General features: G+C 40.5%; 1 protein-coding gene across 1 annotated transcript in view; it reads right to left on the minus strand.

Annotated features, from left to right (window-relative positions):
* The window catches only part of CFAP69 (cilia and flagella associated protein 69), a 66,465-nt gene that overhangs the window by 20,305 nt on the left and 26,089 nt on the right, over positions 1-20,071 (minus strand). The window contains exons 8-15 of the mRNA XM_075557354.1: positions 15,721-15,870; positions 15,443-15,620; positions 13,492-13,615; positions 11,954-12,002; positions 11,737-11,858; positions 8,339-8,555; positions 7,078-7,245; positions 1,349-1,467 (exon numbers count right to left, since the gene is read on the minus strand). Of these exons, the coding sequence (XP_075413469.1) occupies positions 1,349-1,467; positions 7,078-7,245; positions 8,339-8,555; positions 11,737-11,858; positions 11,954-12,002; positions 13,492-13,615; positions 15,443-15,620; positions 15,721-15,870 (1,127 nt within the window). The remainder of the gene's footprint in view (positions 1-1,348; positions 1,468-7,077; positions 7,246-8,338; positions 8,556-11,736; positions 11,859-11,953; positions 12,003-13,491; positions 13,616-15,442; positions 15,621-15,720; positions 15,871-20,071) is intronic.

Consider the following 20,071-nt stretch of genomic DNA (forward strand, 5'->3'; position numbering starts at 1 on the left):
CATTTTTTTGTTTTTAATCCTTTCTCTCTCTCTTTTTAGAAATAAACTGTGAGGCCCTCCCCTGGCTTTCTTCCATGTTACAATGGATGTAGTCTAGCAGTACATCAGAGGAATATTAGATAGCAACAACTAATTTAAGAGGATAAAATTATACTGTGGAAGATTTTCCAAAGCTTCTGAGAAAGAACTATACAAACAAATAGTAGTTAAAACTTTTACTAATTTAAATGAAGTTATTACTAGTCAAATTTTTTCCTCTACAATTATCTTTTCCATTGCTTGGCTGCTTAGTTTTAGGTCTCAGTTAAAATATACATTATATATATATATTATATATTATATGTATATCATGATTATTTTTGTAGAAAAGGCCAAGCACAGGGTGGTGTCATAGAAAGATCACTTGCATCAAAGCCTGAACCAAAGTAAGAATTTACCATCCTGCGCCCCCCAGTCTGCTCATTGGAACCACCGAGCCTTGCATGTTTATTGCTATCTTTCCAATTTCTTCTCCTGCTACCACGTTATCGATCCCAGAGACTCAGATTTGTAACTGTGTAACTGAGTTTTAAAAGATCAAAGACTATTAAGCTCTTGTTTTCATTTTTAGTATTAGAACCCAATTCAAATAACCAAAACCCAAATCATTTATAATCATTTAGCTCATGCTGGAAATCTATTTGGCAGCATCTTAGAAAGTTAAATGTACACTGCCTTCTGGCCAGCAATTCCAACAGGAATGAGAACAAATAGGTTCACAGAAATGTTTGTATAAAGTTCTTTGTCAAACTTTCTTCATAATAGCTCCAAATGGGAGCAGCTCAATGGTTTTCACTGGGAGACAGGATCGACACACTTTGGCGTCCTCTTGCAATAGGAAATTGCTCAGCAATGCAATGACATGAACTACTGGCACATCCAGCAACCTGGAAATAACTCTGAAACTCGGGGTCAGCTCTGCAAGCAACACAATAGCAAATAGTGTGCAGCTCTGCCCATGAAAGGGCAAAGAGTAACCAGAACTGATCTATGGGGATAGAACCTAGAACATGGTTGTCTGGGGCTAGGGAGATGGCCAGTAAGAGGGCCAGAGTCAATGTGGGGAGATGGCAATATTCTACGCTTTCATTGGTTTATTGAAGTATACAGTTGTTAAAACTCCTTCAACTGAGTACTTAAAATATGTACATGCTATTCCAATTTACTTACAATCTAATCATGAGCAATCATATTAAATTAAAATTTTATAAGCCTTTCAAAGATAAGGCTTATTAGCACCAACTAAGAAAACATTCAGTGTGGTAGGTGACTGGGAGACTGACCAAAACCGACTCACAGGTACACTCACCTTTCTGCTCACTTGATGTTCACAAAGGCCAGATAAGATGAGTAAGATATCAGACTGAATTTCCAAAACAATGGCCTCTTCATTTTCACTATGTTTGCTTATTGTATTTTTAAAGATTCCTACATGAATAAATGTAAGCAATATGAAGTTATTAGACATTATATTTTAATGTTATCGATTACTGTTTGAAATCCCCTTTCCAATACAATTTCCTTGGTTAGAAGAACAATTTTCAATTGTGATAAGAATTGTATGAGCCCCAATAAATTGTTAAAAAAAAAAGAACAATTTTCTCTCTTTTATTGTTGTTGAAATATGCACAGCAAAATTCACACCAGTTTAATACAGTGCACAATTCAGTTATATTGATTACATTCTTCATGCTCTGCAAACCTTCTCATCTTCCATTCGAAACTGACCGAAACTTGCTGACTTTAACCTTGCCCATTTGATCCTGCTAGATAATTCTGTGAAGATACACCATGCTCAAGGTAGGCATTCTTTGCTGATTACTTTTAACTAAGATGTGTTTCAAAGGTGGTATTTTTATTCCAAAGTTATTTAGAAGCTGTGGAGAGAATGGCTTCTTTTGGTTCTCAATACAATCGATAGCTCCACACACAAGGGTAAATTAAAAAGTATTGATACACAATTATAGGAATTCTGCATCCTTCCATCTACACCACACAAAACAGTGGTTTTGACTTCCTTTATGGGACTCAAATTGTCGATGATTTTTAGTTTGGGGAACAACAGGAAGCCCGAAGGGGACAAGGCCAGGCCTCCAGGAAGGGTGGGGCAAGCTTTCCCACGGAAAATCTGATAAGACAGCACTTGTTGCCCCCAGAGAAGGAGCAGGTGCATTTTAATGAAGGAAAAATGCCTCCGCACAACTTTCTTGCCCTTGCTCTCACCAGCGTAGTCATCCACTTTCTTAAAGTACATCTTTGCAACCATCCTCCATGTTCATCCAGTGACCGATGAGAAAATCCATCGAGATGACTCCTGTGGGAGCCCAAAACACCATTCTCCCTAACTTTCTCAGCTGATAGCTCTGCCTTGGGTTTAACTGGTCCGGCAGATCCCTTGGAAGCTACTGTATTGAACTTTTTATTGAAGGCACCGTGGGGAGAGCAGCACAACTGTATTACTGAGAGAGCTTGTCTGCAGGGATCTGCAGAGAGCACAGACATGGGAATACCAAAAAAAGCTTTGGGGCCAGGGCATGGCACCTCATCAGCTTTGACTGGAAAACACTTGTAAAGGTCAACAAATAGACCTGGAACTATTTAAAGGCGTTTTTGTTCATTTTGCCTTGTTTTTGTGCTTATTATTGTCACTGCATGTTTATCTGCATTAAATAGGTGGGATAAACCATCTGGAGGAGAAAACAACATGACTGATGGTTCCTGGGGGACACTGGAGAGGGGGAGGTGGGAGGAAAGGAAGTGGATGTTAATAATCTCAGGGACAAGGGAATAACACGTGATCTAAAATCAATGGTGAGAAGGGTATAGGAATCCTGTTAGGGCTTGATCAAGGGCAATGTAACCAAGAGGAATTTCTGAAACCCAAATGAAAGCCGAACATGATAGTGGGATTAGAGGGAAGTAAAAGGAAATAGAGGAAAGAACTAGGAGGTAAAGGGCATTTATAGAGGTCTAAATACAGGCATGCACATATGTAAATATATTTATATATGATGATGGGGAAATATATCTATGTACATATACTTATAGGTTTAGTATTAAGGTAGTAGGCCTCTACTTAAGTACTACCTCAACGGAAGGACACTTTGTTCTAGTAATCTGGCATTCCGTGATGCTCACCTTCCCTACACAATCACTGAAGACAAAATGGGTGCATAAACCAATGTGAAGAAAGCTGTTGGTGCCCAGCTACGAAAAGATATAACATCTGGTGTCTTAAAGGCTTGATGATAAACAAGCAGCCATCTAGCTGAGAAGCAACAAAGTCTACATGGAAGAAGCACACCAGCCTGTATGATCATGAGGTGTCGATAGGATCAGTTTTCAGGCATCAAAGACACAGAATAAAAAATCATGGTAATGTGTGAGGGAGAGCATGGAGTGGAGAACCAAAGCTCATTCTTTGAGTTTTAACGAGAAACAAAAGTTACTTTTCCTCTGATAAGGCTTCATTGGTATTAGTGTGAAGGTATGGAACTATGTTCCAAAGTAGAAGGTCATGGGAATGATGCCACATCTCCACAGCCGGTCCTACCAGGGCTCTTGGTTCTGATAGGAGAAAATACAAGTGGAGGGTGATATCCTAGGGAGACTCGTGGAGGTTGCTGGAGGCCCACAATAGGGCCATGCCATGGACGAGGGGTCTATGTTTCTTTATCAGGAGCAGCTACTAGAATGCAACTTTGGTTCTGACTCACAGTGACCCTAAAGGATGGGCAGAACTGCCCCACGGGTTTCTAAAGGTGACATTTTTACAGACGTAGATGGCCACTTATTTCTCCTGTGGAGTGGCCGGTAGGTTTTACCCACTGCCTATTAGCTAGCAGCTGCGTGCTTTTCAGTTCAATAAAGGCTCCTGTTAAAATTGACCAACCTTCAGAATTGACACAAGTCTCTAAGTTTCTAATAACATCTACTCTCTGTATTCGCATCAAGGGCCTATCTGGTGCAAGGTAAGGCATGCTATGTTTCGCTGTTACCCACATTTTCTTTTATTCCTGTCAAGGTGAAAGCCTTGAGGTGCCCCGCTATACACATCCTTGTAATCCTAGTGCCCTGCACCCAAAATATCCACTGCCATCAAGTCGACTGCAACTAATAGCCACGCTAGAGGGCAGAGTAGACCTGCTCACGTGGGTGTCCTACGCTGTGAATCTTTACAGGAGCACAGAGCCTCATCTTTTTTCCTCAGAGTTGCATTTGGGTTTGAACTGCTGGCCATGGTGGTTAATAGCCCACTACCTCACCAGGGCTCCTCTGTGACTACACAGAAGATGTGCAAGTATTTACATTTATAATACAATTACAATTTATTGTAATTGATACTGTATATTGTATTGTAATTGTGACTGATACAAAGCCCACTGTTAGGACTCAATCAGACAGAATCCTTGCTCTTAGAATTCATGTGATAAAAATCAACTTCTTTCAGGTTAAGGGGAAAGGTCGTAGAGAAAACCTGCACTAGCTGTCTTCCCCTTTCCTTACTCTATTCCCTGGTCTAGGTAGACTTAAGATTTAGTCTGCGACATATGGACTATCGTATTTCCTAGACTCCTTTCAGTTGGTCTGGGGCCTTAAGTTCTGTGCATCGACAGAAGTGATGGAATCTACTTGCAGACTTGGTAGTCCTAGGTAAATTTATCAAGAAGGCGAATGTTTTTGCCTAAGACTTTTCTTTTCTTAAAAAAAAATCATTTTATTGGGGGCTCATACAACTCTTATCACAATCCATCCATCCATAATGTCAAGCACATTTGTACATTTGTTGCCATCATCATTCTCAAAACTTTTTCTTTCTACTTGAGTACTTGGTATCAACTCCTCATGTTTACCCCTCACTTGCAAATCCTTGATAAGTTATAAATTATTATTATTTTGTCATGTCTTACACTATCCTACATCTCCCTTTACCCATTTTTTATGTTGTCCATCCCCCAGGGAGGGGGTTTTGCCTAAGGCTTTTCAATAGTCTCCTTTCCTCCACTGGTATCTCCTCCCACCATCAGTATTAGTCATGGAAAAAACCACCTCACTCCACAATCACTTTAGAGGAAGTGCTTTCAAGTCAACATTTGCATTTCACATTAAGCAAACTATACTGCAATGACAATCTCTTATTCGCCAGGTCGCCAATGCCTACGAATCACTCTTACATTTTAAAGCAAGGACTGGAGGAACTGTACAGTTCCTAATTAACCCAAGAGACAAGGCTATTGTTAGTGGTTCTGGATTTTACACTGGGTTAGCATGTGCATGTTGTGGGAGTACGATAACGATAACTAAGCATAATGAATTACATATAAAAATTCAAGGATGTTCTAGTATTTCCCATCAGAAAAGAAACTTGTGCTCTTTCCTCTATATGTCAATGGACCATTGTCCTGGTATGTCAGATGCATCAGGAAACAAAATGTTATCCTTTTTGAAATTGCTCCAAAAATTTTCACTAAAAGTGGTGATCTTATTACTACAAGAATGAAACATACAACGGGACCAACAAATCTGGGGGGACACACACAGGAGGGGGGTTTCAACCGACCCAGGGACAAGGGCACAGTGACCTAAATTCAATGGAGAGAAGGATGTAGGATGTCTGGTGGGGCTTAATCAAGGGCAACGTAACTGAGAAGAATTACTGAAACCCGAAAGAAGGCCAAACATGATAGTGGGACAAGAAAGTAAAAGGAAATAGAAGAAAGAATTAGGAGGCAAAGGACATTTATAGAGGTCTAAATACAGGCATGTACATATGTACATATATTTATATATAATGATGGGAAATAGATCTGTGTACTTATATTTATTTGTTAAGTATTAAGGTAACAGATGGACATTGGGCCTCGACTCAAGTACTCCCTCAATGCAAGAACACTTTGTTTTAATAATCCAGCATTCTGTGATGTTCACTTTCCTGACACGATCGCTGAAGGCAAAATGGGTGCATAAACAAATGTGGTAAAGATAGTTGATGGTGCCTGGCTATGAAAAGATATAGCTAGCATCTGTGGAAAACAGACCATCTAGCTTAGAATCAACAAAGCCCACATAGAAGAAGCACATCAGCCTGTGTGATCATAAGGTGTCAATGGGATCAGGTATCAGGCATCAAAGACCCAGAACAAAAGATCATATCAATGTGAATGCGGTGGGGGGGGGGGAGGAGAATGGAAGGAAGATCCAAAGTCCATCTCTAGGCAATTGAACATCCCCTTACAGAAGGGTCACAAGGAAGAGATGAGCCAGTCCGGGTGCAGTATAACACCGATGAAACATACAACTTTCCTCTAGTTCTTTAATGCTGCCCCAACCCCCACTATCATGACCCCAATTCTACCTTATAAATCTGGCTAGACCAGAGCGTGTATACTGGTACAGATAAGAGCCCACAACAAAGGGAATCCAGGACAGATAAACCCCTCAAGACCAATAATGAGAACAGAGATACCAGGAGGGCAAGGACAAGGCAAGGGAAGAAAGGGAGACCAATCACAATGATTTACATATAACCTCTTCCTAGGGGGCCAGACAACAGAAAAGTGGGTAAAGGGGGACAGCGGTCAGTGTAAGACATGTGGGAAATAAAAAAAAAATTATCAAGGTTTCATGAGAGAGGGAGGGTGGGGAAGGGGGGAAAATGAGTTGCTGATTATCAAGGGCCCAAGTAGAAAGCAAATGCTTTGAGAATGATGATGGCAACAAATGTACAAATGTGCTTGACACAATGGATTGGGGTTAGAGTTGGACGAGCCCCCGGTATAATGATTAAAAAAATAAGAATGGAACATAGTAGCCAATCATAATAATAAAGGTAACCTTAAGTGAAGTTACATGTCAATTAAGGAAACAAACATTTAGAGTATTAATGATTGTGAAGGGTTAATAAAAAACAAAGTGGTTTCTAGCAACACTATAGGGATAGCATGACATAAATCAAGAAAACATCTGAGAGATTCTCAGCTATAAGGACAAAAAAGATAAACATTCTACTTTCATACGTAAACTAACGTGTGTGTTTACCTATCAGTTGCTGAATCAGACCCTTCTCACAAAGATCCTGGTTGATGGATCCCTCCTCCTCCAGGGAGACCATGGCTCTCAGCAGTCGTAACGTGTAACGCATCTGGGCAAACTTGTTGCCACGCCCCCCTGTGCCATGAAAACTGTTCCCCTGACTCATGAAGGGATCTGCGGGGAAATATTAACGGTTGACTTTACACGGAGAAACTTAAAAAATGAAGTATTTCAAATAAATGGAAAACAGAGCACAGCAGACACCTTATATATTTATCTATAAGTTGAACCATTGTTAAATCTTCACAGTGAGTTTGTTGTTGTTTTCAAAAAGAGAAACAAAATATTATCCCTTTTCCATTCTCCTTCTGGTCCCAGAACAGTGTGCTTTAGAAATGAACACGTGTATCAGAATTTACATAACTTTTACAACATGCTTTTGCTACTCAACATTTAAAAAAATTATTCAAATCATCACAGGTATCTTTAGATCACCTTATACACACACCACCCAACTGCTGCCATTCACCCAACGTTGTCTCAGAGCAACCCCTAGAATTAGAATGCTTTCCATATTCATTTTTAAATAAGTCAGATATGTAAAATTCTGAATGAAGAAAAAAGAAACCAGCCTGCCAACCAGGAATACTTTGTCTATCAAAATTATCCCTCAAATAGTAGGGAGAAAGAAAGGTAATTCCAGACAAGGAACAATTAAAGGAATTCATAACAACAAGAAAACTACAACAAAAATATTGACGGGTAACTATGGGCAGAGAATCAACAAAGCTGACAGCATCACACAGCAAGAGACCACTCAGAAACCAGTAGGATGGAGGCAGCAGTCAAAACAGCACAGAAATAGAGGAACACAGACGCCTATGAAACCACAAACACAGCAAAGCGGCAGCAACAAACCTGCTTATATCAATAATGATATGGAATATCAATGGATTAAATGCACCAGTGAAAAGAGAGTAGCAGATCAGATTCGAATACAAGACCCATCGATATGCGGCCTACAACAGACACACCTTAAACCCAAAGACAAAAATGGACTACCAAGCAAAGAATGGCCCAAGAATCCAGCAAGGCAATGGGAACCATCAAAAAGCAGGAGTGGCGAGATTCATGCCTGATAAAACAGACTTTAAGGGGAAGAAAGCAAGGAGAACAAACACTCGACTGCGGGAGGAAACTAACATTAGCGTCCAGCCATCACTCGCCGATTGTCCTTTGTCCACGAAGAACGTGAAAGGCCGCTCACCTTCGCTCTCGCACCACTCTAGAAACGCAAGCACCCGGGCATTCCCCTGGCACAGCACGTACTCTTCCACGAGTAAAGGGGCCACGGACGACAAGGTGGCGATTGCATGCAGTTGTAATTCTTCATGCTGTGCTGCTGACCATTCAACAATTTTGTGCTTCTCTGGTTTTTTAACGTAGGTGAATAAAGCCAAAATAATTTTGCCTTGAACTAATAGCTAAGAAAAAGAAAGAAACAAAACATTGTAGACACAAAATTAGAGCAATCTTACTTCATCTAAGAAAAATACATAAAAGACCCCCCCAGTGTCATATTTTATTAATAATTTAAAAATGTTTCCTTCCTAAACATCCCCAATCTAAGAGAGGTGACGCCGTAACCTAAACAGTATCGGTGGTCCCCAAATAACACACCGGCTCTGGTCATCTTTTCACAGCTAGGCATTCTCTACTTGAGACTTCTCACACAAACATTCATTTTGCTGCCTCTGTTTATAATAAAACCACAGAAGTAGAAAATTGGAGGCAAAGAAACTCTGACATGTCTCCTATCCTTCCCTTAAAAAAACATCAATTCACAAACTGAGTTCCGAACTACAAAAACTGTTTTCCCCACTAGAGTATGACTATGGCTAATTCTCCACTATACATAGGAGGACAAATACAAACATTCTATCAAATGAATGTCAGTCAGGTAGCAAGCCATGTCTAGTTAGATGCTTTAATGTTTTATAATGAATTTGAATCCATAACTTTTATCAAACTAAAAGAAACAAAAATAACACCTATATGGAAAAGAGTTAGTATTATTAGTGATTGGAGTCATTACATATTTAAGGTTTCTAGATCCAGTAGGTCACGAGGAACCCTGGTAGGATAGTGCTTACTCATTGGGCTACTAACTGGGAATCCAGCAGTTTGAATCCACCAGTCACTTTGAGGGAGAAAGAAGAGGCTTTCTATTCTGGTAAACAGTTAGTCTTGGAAACCCACAGAGGCAAGTCTACCCTGTCCTATAGGATCCTCTGAGTTGGAATCAACTTGGTGGCAGCAGTGAAAGACCAGTGGGATAAGCACTAGTTGGCTAACCACAGGTCCATGATTCAAACTCACTAGCCGATCCTCAGAAGAAAGACGAGGCGCTCTACTCCCACTATGGTTTACAATATTAGAAGCTTCTATGGAGCAATTCTACTCTGTACAAAGCCGAATTAACTCCACTGCTGTGGCTTAACATAGTAAACACCAGGTACTAGTTTCTACTCATTTTCTAAATAACTGGGCTTTAAAAAAACCTTTGTGCAATAACATGTATGCATCCACCCCCCCACCCCAATTCTCTAATAGTCTACATAGAAAAGAACACAAGATCTGGAGTTGCGAATATCTGTCCTTTGATAGGAAATTATTAAACTTTTCTCTTAGTCTTAATTTCTTCTATTGCAAAACAGGAACTAGTTAGGGAATGAAGCTGATAAAGGTATGTTTTCCCACCAATAATCTGTGAACTGTCAAGGAGGTCACAATACATGGCATTAACAAAAATCATTTGGTTTCATTGCTTCCACGGTACTTTCGGCAGCTACTATTATCTAAGATCACTTTAACTGCCTAATGAGGCTGCCTCATGAAATAACATTGGTTTATCAACTCGTGTTAATTTTATCTCTTTATAGCGATCATTTAAATTTTATATAATATTCTGTGTTCATAATAAGCCATATTTTATCGAATGCTTATTTGGCATTTCAGAGGACACACTGAAAGTCTGCATTGCTGTTGCTAGTTCCCTATTAAGTCAGCTCCGACTCATGGCGGCCATACGTAGACCGGAGTACAATGCTGCCTGGCCCTGTTCCGTCTTGTTGATGTGTTTCCAGCCACTGGTGCGGCCCGTGGTAGGCCTTAGGCTTGAGGGTTTCTCTGCGAGGAACAGCAGGCATAACCGAAACGTTGGTTGTTCAAATCCACTCAGAGTCCGGCGGAGGAAAAGGACGTTTCAATCATTTCAGATCTGTTTGCTTATAGATAACAAAGAAAGTCTGGGGGAGCAATTCTATGCAGTAACACATGGGGCCCCCACCATGTGGAAGCTGTCTTGATGTGTAGCAACTCCAACAGCGGGACTATCTTCAGTGGCACGACTGAGGGGATGTTGGGTCCATTCAATCCTCATAATCGTCCCCGAGGTGGTGTTATCCTCAGTTTGAAGCCAAGCCAGCTGCAATGTAGAGCGCCCAAACAATCGATTCACGATCCCCTGGCTGGAGGGTGACAACCCTGGGATTCTGCCTGATGAAATCCTCAGCCGCTATAGAGGCAGCCCTGGATTACAAAGGCGCTCCAGTCCCAAACCAGTCTTCACAGTGAACTTATATGTAAATCAGAAGTCAGGCACTGTTTGTATCTCACGTCAGTCAGTCAAATATTTGTCTCAATAAGTAGTGCATCTCTCTGTGCATACAGGACATTAAAGAAACATTTACACAGAAAGAGTTTTTCACTCTTTCTGGAGTGAATTTCACTTCTGGTTAAGCACATTCTCGTTAGGAGCATCTAACCCTTGTGAGATTCAGCTCCTGCTGTAACAGAGTCAGTGTAATTAATAGCTCTGCTTTGGTCACAGAGCGGTTGTGTGAGGCTGAGGTGAGAGCTTTGTGAACTGTATAGCAACAGAAAGGTGTGTCGCCAACAACTCCAGCAGCTTAGTTACATGAGGCGCTGCTTTGAATTGCCTTTTAGTCCCCAAACTCTTCCAAGCACTGTCTAAGGCCAGAGGCAGGATACGGGCACACCTCCAGGCCACCACAATAAAATGAGTATCACAATCGAGAGCCACACAACTTCTTTTGGTTTCCTAGTGCGTATAGAAGTCACGCTTACAAGAGACTGTGGCCTATTGTGTGCGCGACAGCACTGTGAACAGTTTGAAACGCTGTGAGAAGTACCAAGATGCGACATCGAGACACAAGGTAACCACGTGCTGTTGGGAAATTTGTGCTGACAGGCTTGCTTGGTCAGTTTACTATAGACCTTCAATTTGTAAACAAGCAAACAAAACAAAGGGAAGCTCAAGGAGTAGAGTGTCTCTATCCTAGGTAGGCGGGATCTGCAGGGAAGTTCTTTGATCTTATGTTCTGTAACTCAAGAGATTTATATGTATTAGCAAATGTTAGGTTGTCTTGTTTTCATTGTTTTATCTGGTATAAATTTAGCTACTTTCACTGTTTACTAATAGATAAAGCAAAGTGTAAAAAATTCCAATTTAAATCAGTAAGAATTGACTCCCTGTGGCAAACTTTGGGTAGATGAAAGAATTGCAGTCACAACTTAAGGAAAGTTATACTGCCACAAGACGAGATGCTAGTTATTGATTTTTCTGCTTGGATGAGTCTTTACCTGTGTAGTAGCCAAATCTTTACACAAGATCACAATTATGTTGAAAAGCAATTTTTTCAACTCAAAATCTTCATAGGAATTAGTAAGCTTAAGTCCTTTTACCAAAGGATTTTGACTTTTAACTGTGGGGGAAATAAAAAAAGGGGAAAATTAAAATAGTGTTCAAGAGTCATGAAAATCATTATTAAAAAGCTGAATTCTTAAAAATAGTTCTTACCTTCACTAAAAGTTGCAAATAATATTAAATCTTGGGAAAATCCACTTTCCTGATATAATACACAAAACAAACAGAGGACTCAATTAATTAAAACAGATGCCCTGTATTTGCCTAGTATTTAACAATCATTACTTATTGCTATTTTTTAAATCATGAAATATTACGCACAAGGAAAGAAAGCATATTGCCAGATATATTCGTAATTTATTTCATTTTATACTAAATTTTGCAGGTTTTAAGAAATAGTTTACCTGGAGGGTGGAGGGAAGGTGGGGTAAAAAGGGGGAACCGATTACAAGGATCTACATATAACCACCTCTCTGGAGGTCGGTCAACAGAAAAGTGGGTGAACGGAGACATAGGACAGTGTAAGATATGACAAAATAATAATGACTTGTAAATTATCAAGGGTTCATGAGGGAGGGGGTATCTGGGAGGAAGGGGGGAAATGAGAAGCTGATGCCAGGGGCTTAAATGGACAGCAGATGTTTTGAGAATGATGAGGGCAATGAATGTACAAATGTGCTTTACACAATTGATGTATGTATGGATTGTGATAAGAGTTGTATGAGCGCCTAATAAAATGATAAAAAAAAGAAATACACAGACTTTGAAAAGTATCTGAAATAAAAAAGCAGTGGATGAGATTAACATCATAATGGAATGATATAGAAAAAAAGGGAGTATGTAAAGATACAGACCAAAACAAATGATCAAATCAGAAGAATACAGAGAAAATAACTAAAAAAGGTGAAAAGAGAAGCTCAGACTGTGAAATGCTATCAAAGGACAAAGAGATGTGTAATTGGAATGTCAGAGGGAGAGAAGGGAGACTGGAAAAGTTCCTGAAGAACAATGAACAAAGATTTTCCAAACTGTGCGAAAGATAGACATTTACAGATTCAAGGAGTTCAGACAACTCCAATTAGGTTAAGTGCAAGGAAAATTGCACCTTAGGATTTTTCTGTACTCTGCTGAATAGAGAATAAAAATCTTCTTTATGGTAAGAGGAGAAATCTCGAAAGCTGCTGTTGGAGAAAACAATTCCGATGACAAATGCTTTACTGTCGGAAACAATGGAGATCAGAAGGTGTGGACCAACATCTTTAGTGGAATAATATTTTTTCAGGGCTGGAAGTGAAAATATTTAACATGGAAGTCTATATCCAGTGAACAGACACTTCAAGAATTAAGGTGAAATAAATATGCTTTCAGAGAAATGAAAACAGAGAATGTGTTGCCAGTAGCTAAGCAGTTCTGCACCATTAAAAAAACTGGTAGAAGTCCTTCAGAGGAAAATGAAATGCTACCAGACGGAAACTTAGATCTTAGGAAGAAATGAAACATCATCATTGATAAAGAAGTGGGAAAATGATAAAGTATTTAAGTGGATCCCAACGTCACAGAGGAATGCAGAGTAACATGTACCTTGGTGGCCATCACAACATGATTAAAATAAACATTACAACGTAGTTTTAAGATCACCTCCCAACACCCCCACTACTTCCACAATGAAATTGAATGCAATTTGTACTTACAATCATTGGTGCTCCCGGGTTTTGAGCTATAATTGTAGTGATCACTAATATATCATTTCTCAGTTGACGATCATAATGACTGAAACCTCTCATAAATAGATTTTTAAATACTTCCTTCAAAGTCCTAGAAAGTAAAATCATATTTTTTATGTTCTATGGAAATACTATTTCACCCAACTCCCCCTTTTTATACTATTAATATTTGTTTCAAAATAGTTCTAATCTTCTTCACACTTGTTAGTCACACTTCCAAGTCCGCTTCCAATTCACTGTGCGCCTGATAAGAATCCACAAATCTATTCCACACTCAGTAGTCCAAGTGACTTCTCTAAAACCAAGATTCAATCAGATCAGGTACTTTTCAACACCACTTAACGACTTCTCTTATTCTTAGGATAAAGTCATACCTCCTGAAGAAAGCATACCAGTCTTCATATTATGGTTCCTGCTAACATCTCTCCCCATTCTACCCCATAGTTTGGCTTTGTCAGACTGAATTCTTTGTTTTAAAATTTTGCTACATTCTATTTTCACGTCTGTTCCCTCTAAGATTCCTTCTTTACAGAACTATTTATTGCCAATTCCTACTACATTCACATACCAAATTAGGGTTCATTTCTTCCATGAAGCATTTTTATTTTTTTAATAAATTAGGTTCTGTCTAGTCGAGAGTGAATATCTGTTATTTCGCCTCCTGAGGCCTATTTTCCCTTCTTTTGATAACAGTACCTTTGTTTAAGCATCCAATCCTCCCTGATTCTTGGTCCGATCAACTGCCTGTTAAGGCGCTCCAGTATTTCTTTTCTCTAGCATCAGCAATTGGTTCCGAATGGTCATGTGATCAATACCAAGCCACTCAAGGCCAGCATGAACTCAATCGGAAGACTCTTTGGAGCTTCCAGAAGAGCAGCCTTGTCCTTTGCTTGGTTTGGCATTTTGGTGACATGGATCTCGACTGTGAAGCCGAAGAATGAAGCCAGTGCACTGGGAGACAGTGTGGACAGAGGAAGAGGGCCAACTCTCGACACTGGCTCGAAAGAGCACCCAGGAGATCAGGTGCATACGCATTCTGAGGTCTGAAAATGACTGTATCCATGAGTCCATACATTCCCTATATTGCTTAAGTCAGTTGCACTTAATCAGTTTTTTGTCATTTGCAACCCCAAATTGCTAATGTGGCCTCTTCTGAAGAACACATATCCCCTGGTGATAATCTTTTTTTGTAACATTTAGTACACTCTCTTTTAGTTACTTGTTTGTCCATCTTGCCTGACACATTGTAAATTCCACAAAAATAGAGACCATCTCCTCATTGTTTTCAATTTTATTTCTACTACCCACCTGTTTTTAACACTTTTATTTCTGTGCCAGTACAGAACTTGATATGGAGCAAAGAATAATTATTTGTTGAATGATTGAATGCATAATAAATTTGAACACTTACTCATATTTTATTGCTAGGGTGTTTACTGTAGTATTTGCTTAATAAAAACTCTAACAAATCATACGCACTGCCATCGAGTCAATTTGAGCTCACAGGGACTCTACAGGGACATAAAGACTCAGCTTGTGGGTCAGAACCTGCCAAACGGACCCTGTGATAAGCAGCCCAATAACGCCAGAGCTCCAGTAGTATCTGTTAGCTAGCATTCAATAATACATTTATTGAGTGAGTCAGAGAATTTGTTCTTACGGATGTTTAATTTGATTTATGCATATTTAAATACGTAGCTTAGTGTTACTAACAAGCTATTACTAGAGCGGTTACACAGAAATGCAGGGCTGGTTTTTGTGCAGATTGTTCTACCTCGGTACAGGCAGATGTCCTGCAACAGAGACACTGCAGGAGTCAAAAGCTTGCTTAGTATAGATTCAAATTAGATGTGCATTGTGTCACTGGCTGTAAGTGTGAGAGTTAGAAGGCACTCTTATTTTACTGAGATGGACTTACAGCAAACATTCCAAATTACTAAGCTGCTGGATAATTTCTTCTTTGGAAGACTTTTCCAGTAAGTTCCACAGTATTTCTGATGAACGAAACAGGAGTTGTCCAGAGGGGTCTGGGTCATTGAGGTGAGCGCAGATTCCACTGGCTGCTTGTGCCTTCGTCATGAAAGTACAATTAACTTCTAAAAATGAAATTGTGAATGATTTCTGTTATATGGCCTTTCCATGGTTCGATGGGACAAAAGGGAAAGAAGCATTCAAGAGGAATAATAATGCACAAACCAGAAGTGGAGAGATGCTGCAGAGCTTTAAGCACCCAGAGTTTCTCAACAAGTTGGTTTTCAAGCAAGGCCATTGACTGGACCATCGTTTTTGCCAGTCCTCCAACTTCAGCCATGTGAATCTTGTAGGATGAACTAACCTGCTGGTAACCTATCAACAATTAATTAAGAAATAGGTACAGTCACTTGACAAAATGATCATCTACATTAAAACAAAGTGATTAATAGTTTACCACGAGATAGCACCAACAATGGAAATCATGCTATACAGCACAGGATAGACAAACCTTTCCCATAAAAGGCCAGATGGTAATCTCTCGGTAAATGAAAGCAGCACGATTACAAATATTGAATGTTCCCCCTTAAGTCAGAGCTTTCAAGGTCAATTGTGTGGTGCCAGCATGCAGCAAGGTGAGGAACGAAGTGCTGTGCTGAGAAAGCTGATGGATTTACGTGGTTAACAGTTCTATTGGCATGTAACCACATAGCGTACAATTCAATGGTTTAAATACAGTAAAGAGTTGTGCAATCATCACCACAGTCAACTTCAGAACATTTTCTTCATGTTTTACCCATTATCATTAATTCTCCATTATCTTACAAACTCCTCAGCTATACCTCTAAAGAATTATTAATCTAGTTTCTGTCTCTATGCATTGCTTGGCTTGGATTTCATATAAAGGAAGTCATACAAAAAACCCAAACTATGATAACATAATAGAATGACGAAAACCCACCCAAGAGAAAGCAGAAGATCATAGAAACTAGGACAAATTACAAATGAGTCAAAGGGAAAGAAAATGATGACTGATGAATTTTAACCTGACTATAATGACAGTAATCCACTTTCCAGTGCGCTGTGTCTGAGCTCAGGACTATTCACAGGCCTAGCAACAGTGTGAAGGCGGTCAACAGAGGCGTGATCCATCGTGGACATCTGCAAATGGATGACGGGCTTGCCCTGTCATCCTCAGCCTTCTACCAACTGCATGCGCAGCATTAAAGCGTGGATGCAATTTCACCCGCTGACTTCGGATTTAAGTATCTCTGGTACTTGGATCACATGGCCTAGCGTGTTCCCCGTGTGGACTTAGCTGACAGTTAACTGACACGCTGTTGGTTTTAAGACAGCCCCTTAAGTCCTCAGATACTAACTGTCCTTTCTGACAGCCAGGCACCATCAGATGTTTTTCACTCCACTTCACGATAGCACCTCTATCTTCAGTGATAATTTCATGTGAGCAAGTATTGGCCAGGGCCACATCATAAGAACCAATACAAGGGGGTACCCCGCCCCCACAAAACAAAACAAACGGGAAAAATCTCCTCTGGGTGGAGTTTTGTAGTACGCATTTTTTCCCTCTAGCTGAGCCTCGGGCAGCTGGCTCCGGGGTGGTGCACCCAGTGGTGTCCCTGGGAAGGTTCTCTCAGGGAACAGTGAATTTTTTTGTGAAAGCAGTTTCACTCACACTTCAGTGTTTTTGTTTGTTTGTTTTTGTCAAAGCTGGTTTAAGAGAACAGCGTCTGGCTGTGAAACTTTGTTTCCTGCTTAGGGAAAATGCTGCAGAAACTGTTGTGATGTTGAACACAGATTATAAGGACAGTGCTCTGGGGAAAACTCAAGTGCATGAGTGGTTTTCTCATTTCAAAAAAGGTGAAATGTCGATTGATGACAAAGCTCATTGTGGACCTCCATCAACTTCCTGAACAGATGAAAATGTCGACTTGTAGTGCATTTGGAGTACATTCCACCAGGTCAGACTGTTAAACGGGCTTTCTATTTAGAGGTTCTGTAAGATTGCATAATAAATGTGCAACAAAAGGCCTGATTTGTGACACGCGGGGACTGGTTTTGCCACCATGACAATGCACCTGCTTATTTGGCCATCCCAGTACACCACTTTTTGGCAAAAATCAGCATGCCTCTCTTGCCCCATGCACCTGATCTCACGCCATGATACTGTTTTTTAGTTCCGCAAGTGAAGAGCGACACGAAAAAACAGCAATTTAATGATGTGGAGGAGGTGAAGAAAAAAATGAGGGAGATGCTGTTAGTCATCCGAGTTTGAAAAATGTTTCCAAGAATGGAATTGCAGATTTGACAAATGTATTAAGGGTAATGGAGAGTACTTTGAACGTGATAAAGTTTTTTGGTTAAAAAAAATTTAAATACGTAGCTTTGGAAAAAAAATCTGGGTTTTTTGGTCTACCCCCTTGTATATATGTCTGGATCCGTGGTCCACTTTTGAGGCAATATTATCACTTGTTGAGAATAATTTAAGTAAACTCCAAGAATCATTTGTTAATTCTAATGATAAATTGATCTAGAAAATGGTATAGATTTTAAAGTTCTACTGAAAGGGAAAAATATATATATGAAAATCAATGAGAACACCCCCCACCCCCCAGGAGGATTCACTTCAGAGGACAGCACTGAAGCTACAGCTCAAGGAGAGGGACCTGTCTGATGGGAGCAGGCAGGAGCCAACGAGGGGGGAGGTGAAAAAAGAGTGAAGCACATCCTGGCCCACCTAGCCCTGAGGACAATATTTCCGTTCAGAGCAGCCAATGCACAGAGAGGACCATAGGGCTGGTCCCATGAGACACAACGTTCCTCACTGACCCATAGCACCATGGGGGACAACACTGGAGACACACATTGGGAACGGTGTCCACCCTGAGCCCACCACGCCAAAGTCAGACACTGGGGGTGTGCAACAGAGCAGCAAGGGGAGCAGAGCAATGAAGTCCCAGGGAACACCGAAAATAGACTGTGGGGCCAGGGCGTGGCAGCCCATCACACTTGAATGGAAAACACTCATATAGGACAACTGATAGACCTTGAACTATTTATAGAGCTTTTTGTGTGTGTGTGGTTGCCTTTTTGTTGTTTTTGTTGTAGCTATTGTTTTGTTTTCTCTTGTTGCTTCATTGTGCTCAGTCTTGTGTCAGTGCATATTGTTGTCACTGCATGTCCATCTGGATGGGATAGGCGCGATAAGCAAACCAGAAGAGAGAACAACAGGATGACAGTCCTGCGGGGACATGGGAGAGGGGGAGGCGGGGGAAAGGAACTGGGTGTTAACAAACTCAGGGACAAGGGAACAAGTGACCGAAGATCGATGGCGAGGAGGGTACAAGAGGTCTGGCAGGGCTAGATAAAGGACAATGTAGCCGAGAGGAATTCCTAAAACCCAAATGAAGGCTGAACATGATCGTGGGACAAGAGGAAAGTAAAAAGAAATAGAGGAAAGAACTAGGAGGCAAAGGGCATTTATAGAGATCTAAATCCAGGCGTATACATATGTAAATATATTTCTATACAATGAGGGGGAAATAGATCTCTCTGCATATATTTATAGGTTTAGAATTAAGGAAACAGATGGACAGTGGGCCCCTACTCAAGTGCTCCCTTAACACAAGAACACTTTGTTCTAACAATTCGGCAGTCTGCGATGCTCTCCTTCCCAACACAATCGCTGAAGACAAAGCAAATGTGAAGGAAGTTGATGGCGCCTGGCTATCAAAAGGTATAGCATCTGGGGTCTTAAAGGCTTGAAGATAAACAAGTGGCCATGTAGCTGAGAAAGAAAAAAAGCCCACATGGAAGCAGCACACCAGTCTGTGTGATCATGAGGTGTTGAAGGGATCAGATTTCAGGCATCAAAGAACAAAAAACTCATATTGTGAATGATGGGGAGTGTGGAGTGGGGACCCAAAGCCCATCTGTAGGTAACGGGACATCCCCTTACAGAAGGGACACGAGGAGGAGATGAGCCAGTGAGGGTGCAGGGTAGCAACAATGAAACATACAACTTTGCTCTAGTTCTTAAATGCTTCCTATCCCCACCCCACTATGATGATCCCAATTCTACCTTACAAATCCACTGGACCAGAGGATGTACACTGGTACAGATAAGAATTGGAAACACCGGGAATCCAGGACAGATGAACCCCTCAGGACCAGTGGTGAGAGTGGCGATACTGGGAGGATGGAGGGAAGGTGAGGGAGAAAGGGGAACAGATTACAAGGATCTACATATAACCTCTTTCCTGGGGGACAGACACTGGTGAAGTGGGTGAAGGGGGATGTCAGACAGTATGAGCTGTGACAAAATAATAATAATTTATAAATTATCAAGAGTTCATGGGAGAGGGGGAGAAGGGAGGGAGGGGAAAAATGAGGAGCTGATACTAAGGGCTCCAGTAGAAAGCAAATATTTTGAGAATTATGATGGCAGCAAATGTACAAATGTGCTTGACACAATGGATGGATGGATGGATTGTGATAAGAGTTGTACCAGCCCCCAATAAAATGATTTAAAAAAAGAAAGAAAGCAATGAGAATTATT

This window comes from Tenrec ecaudatus, chromosome 9 (genome assembly GCF_050624435.1).
Source record: "Tenrec ecaudatus isolate mTenEca1 chromosome 9, mTenEca1.hap1, whole genome shotgun sequence".
NCBI classification, from domain to species: Eukaryota; Metazoa; Chordata; class Mammalia; order Afrosoricida; family Tenrecidae; genus Tenrec; species Tenrec ecaudatus.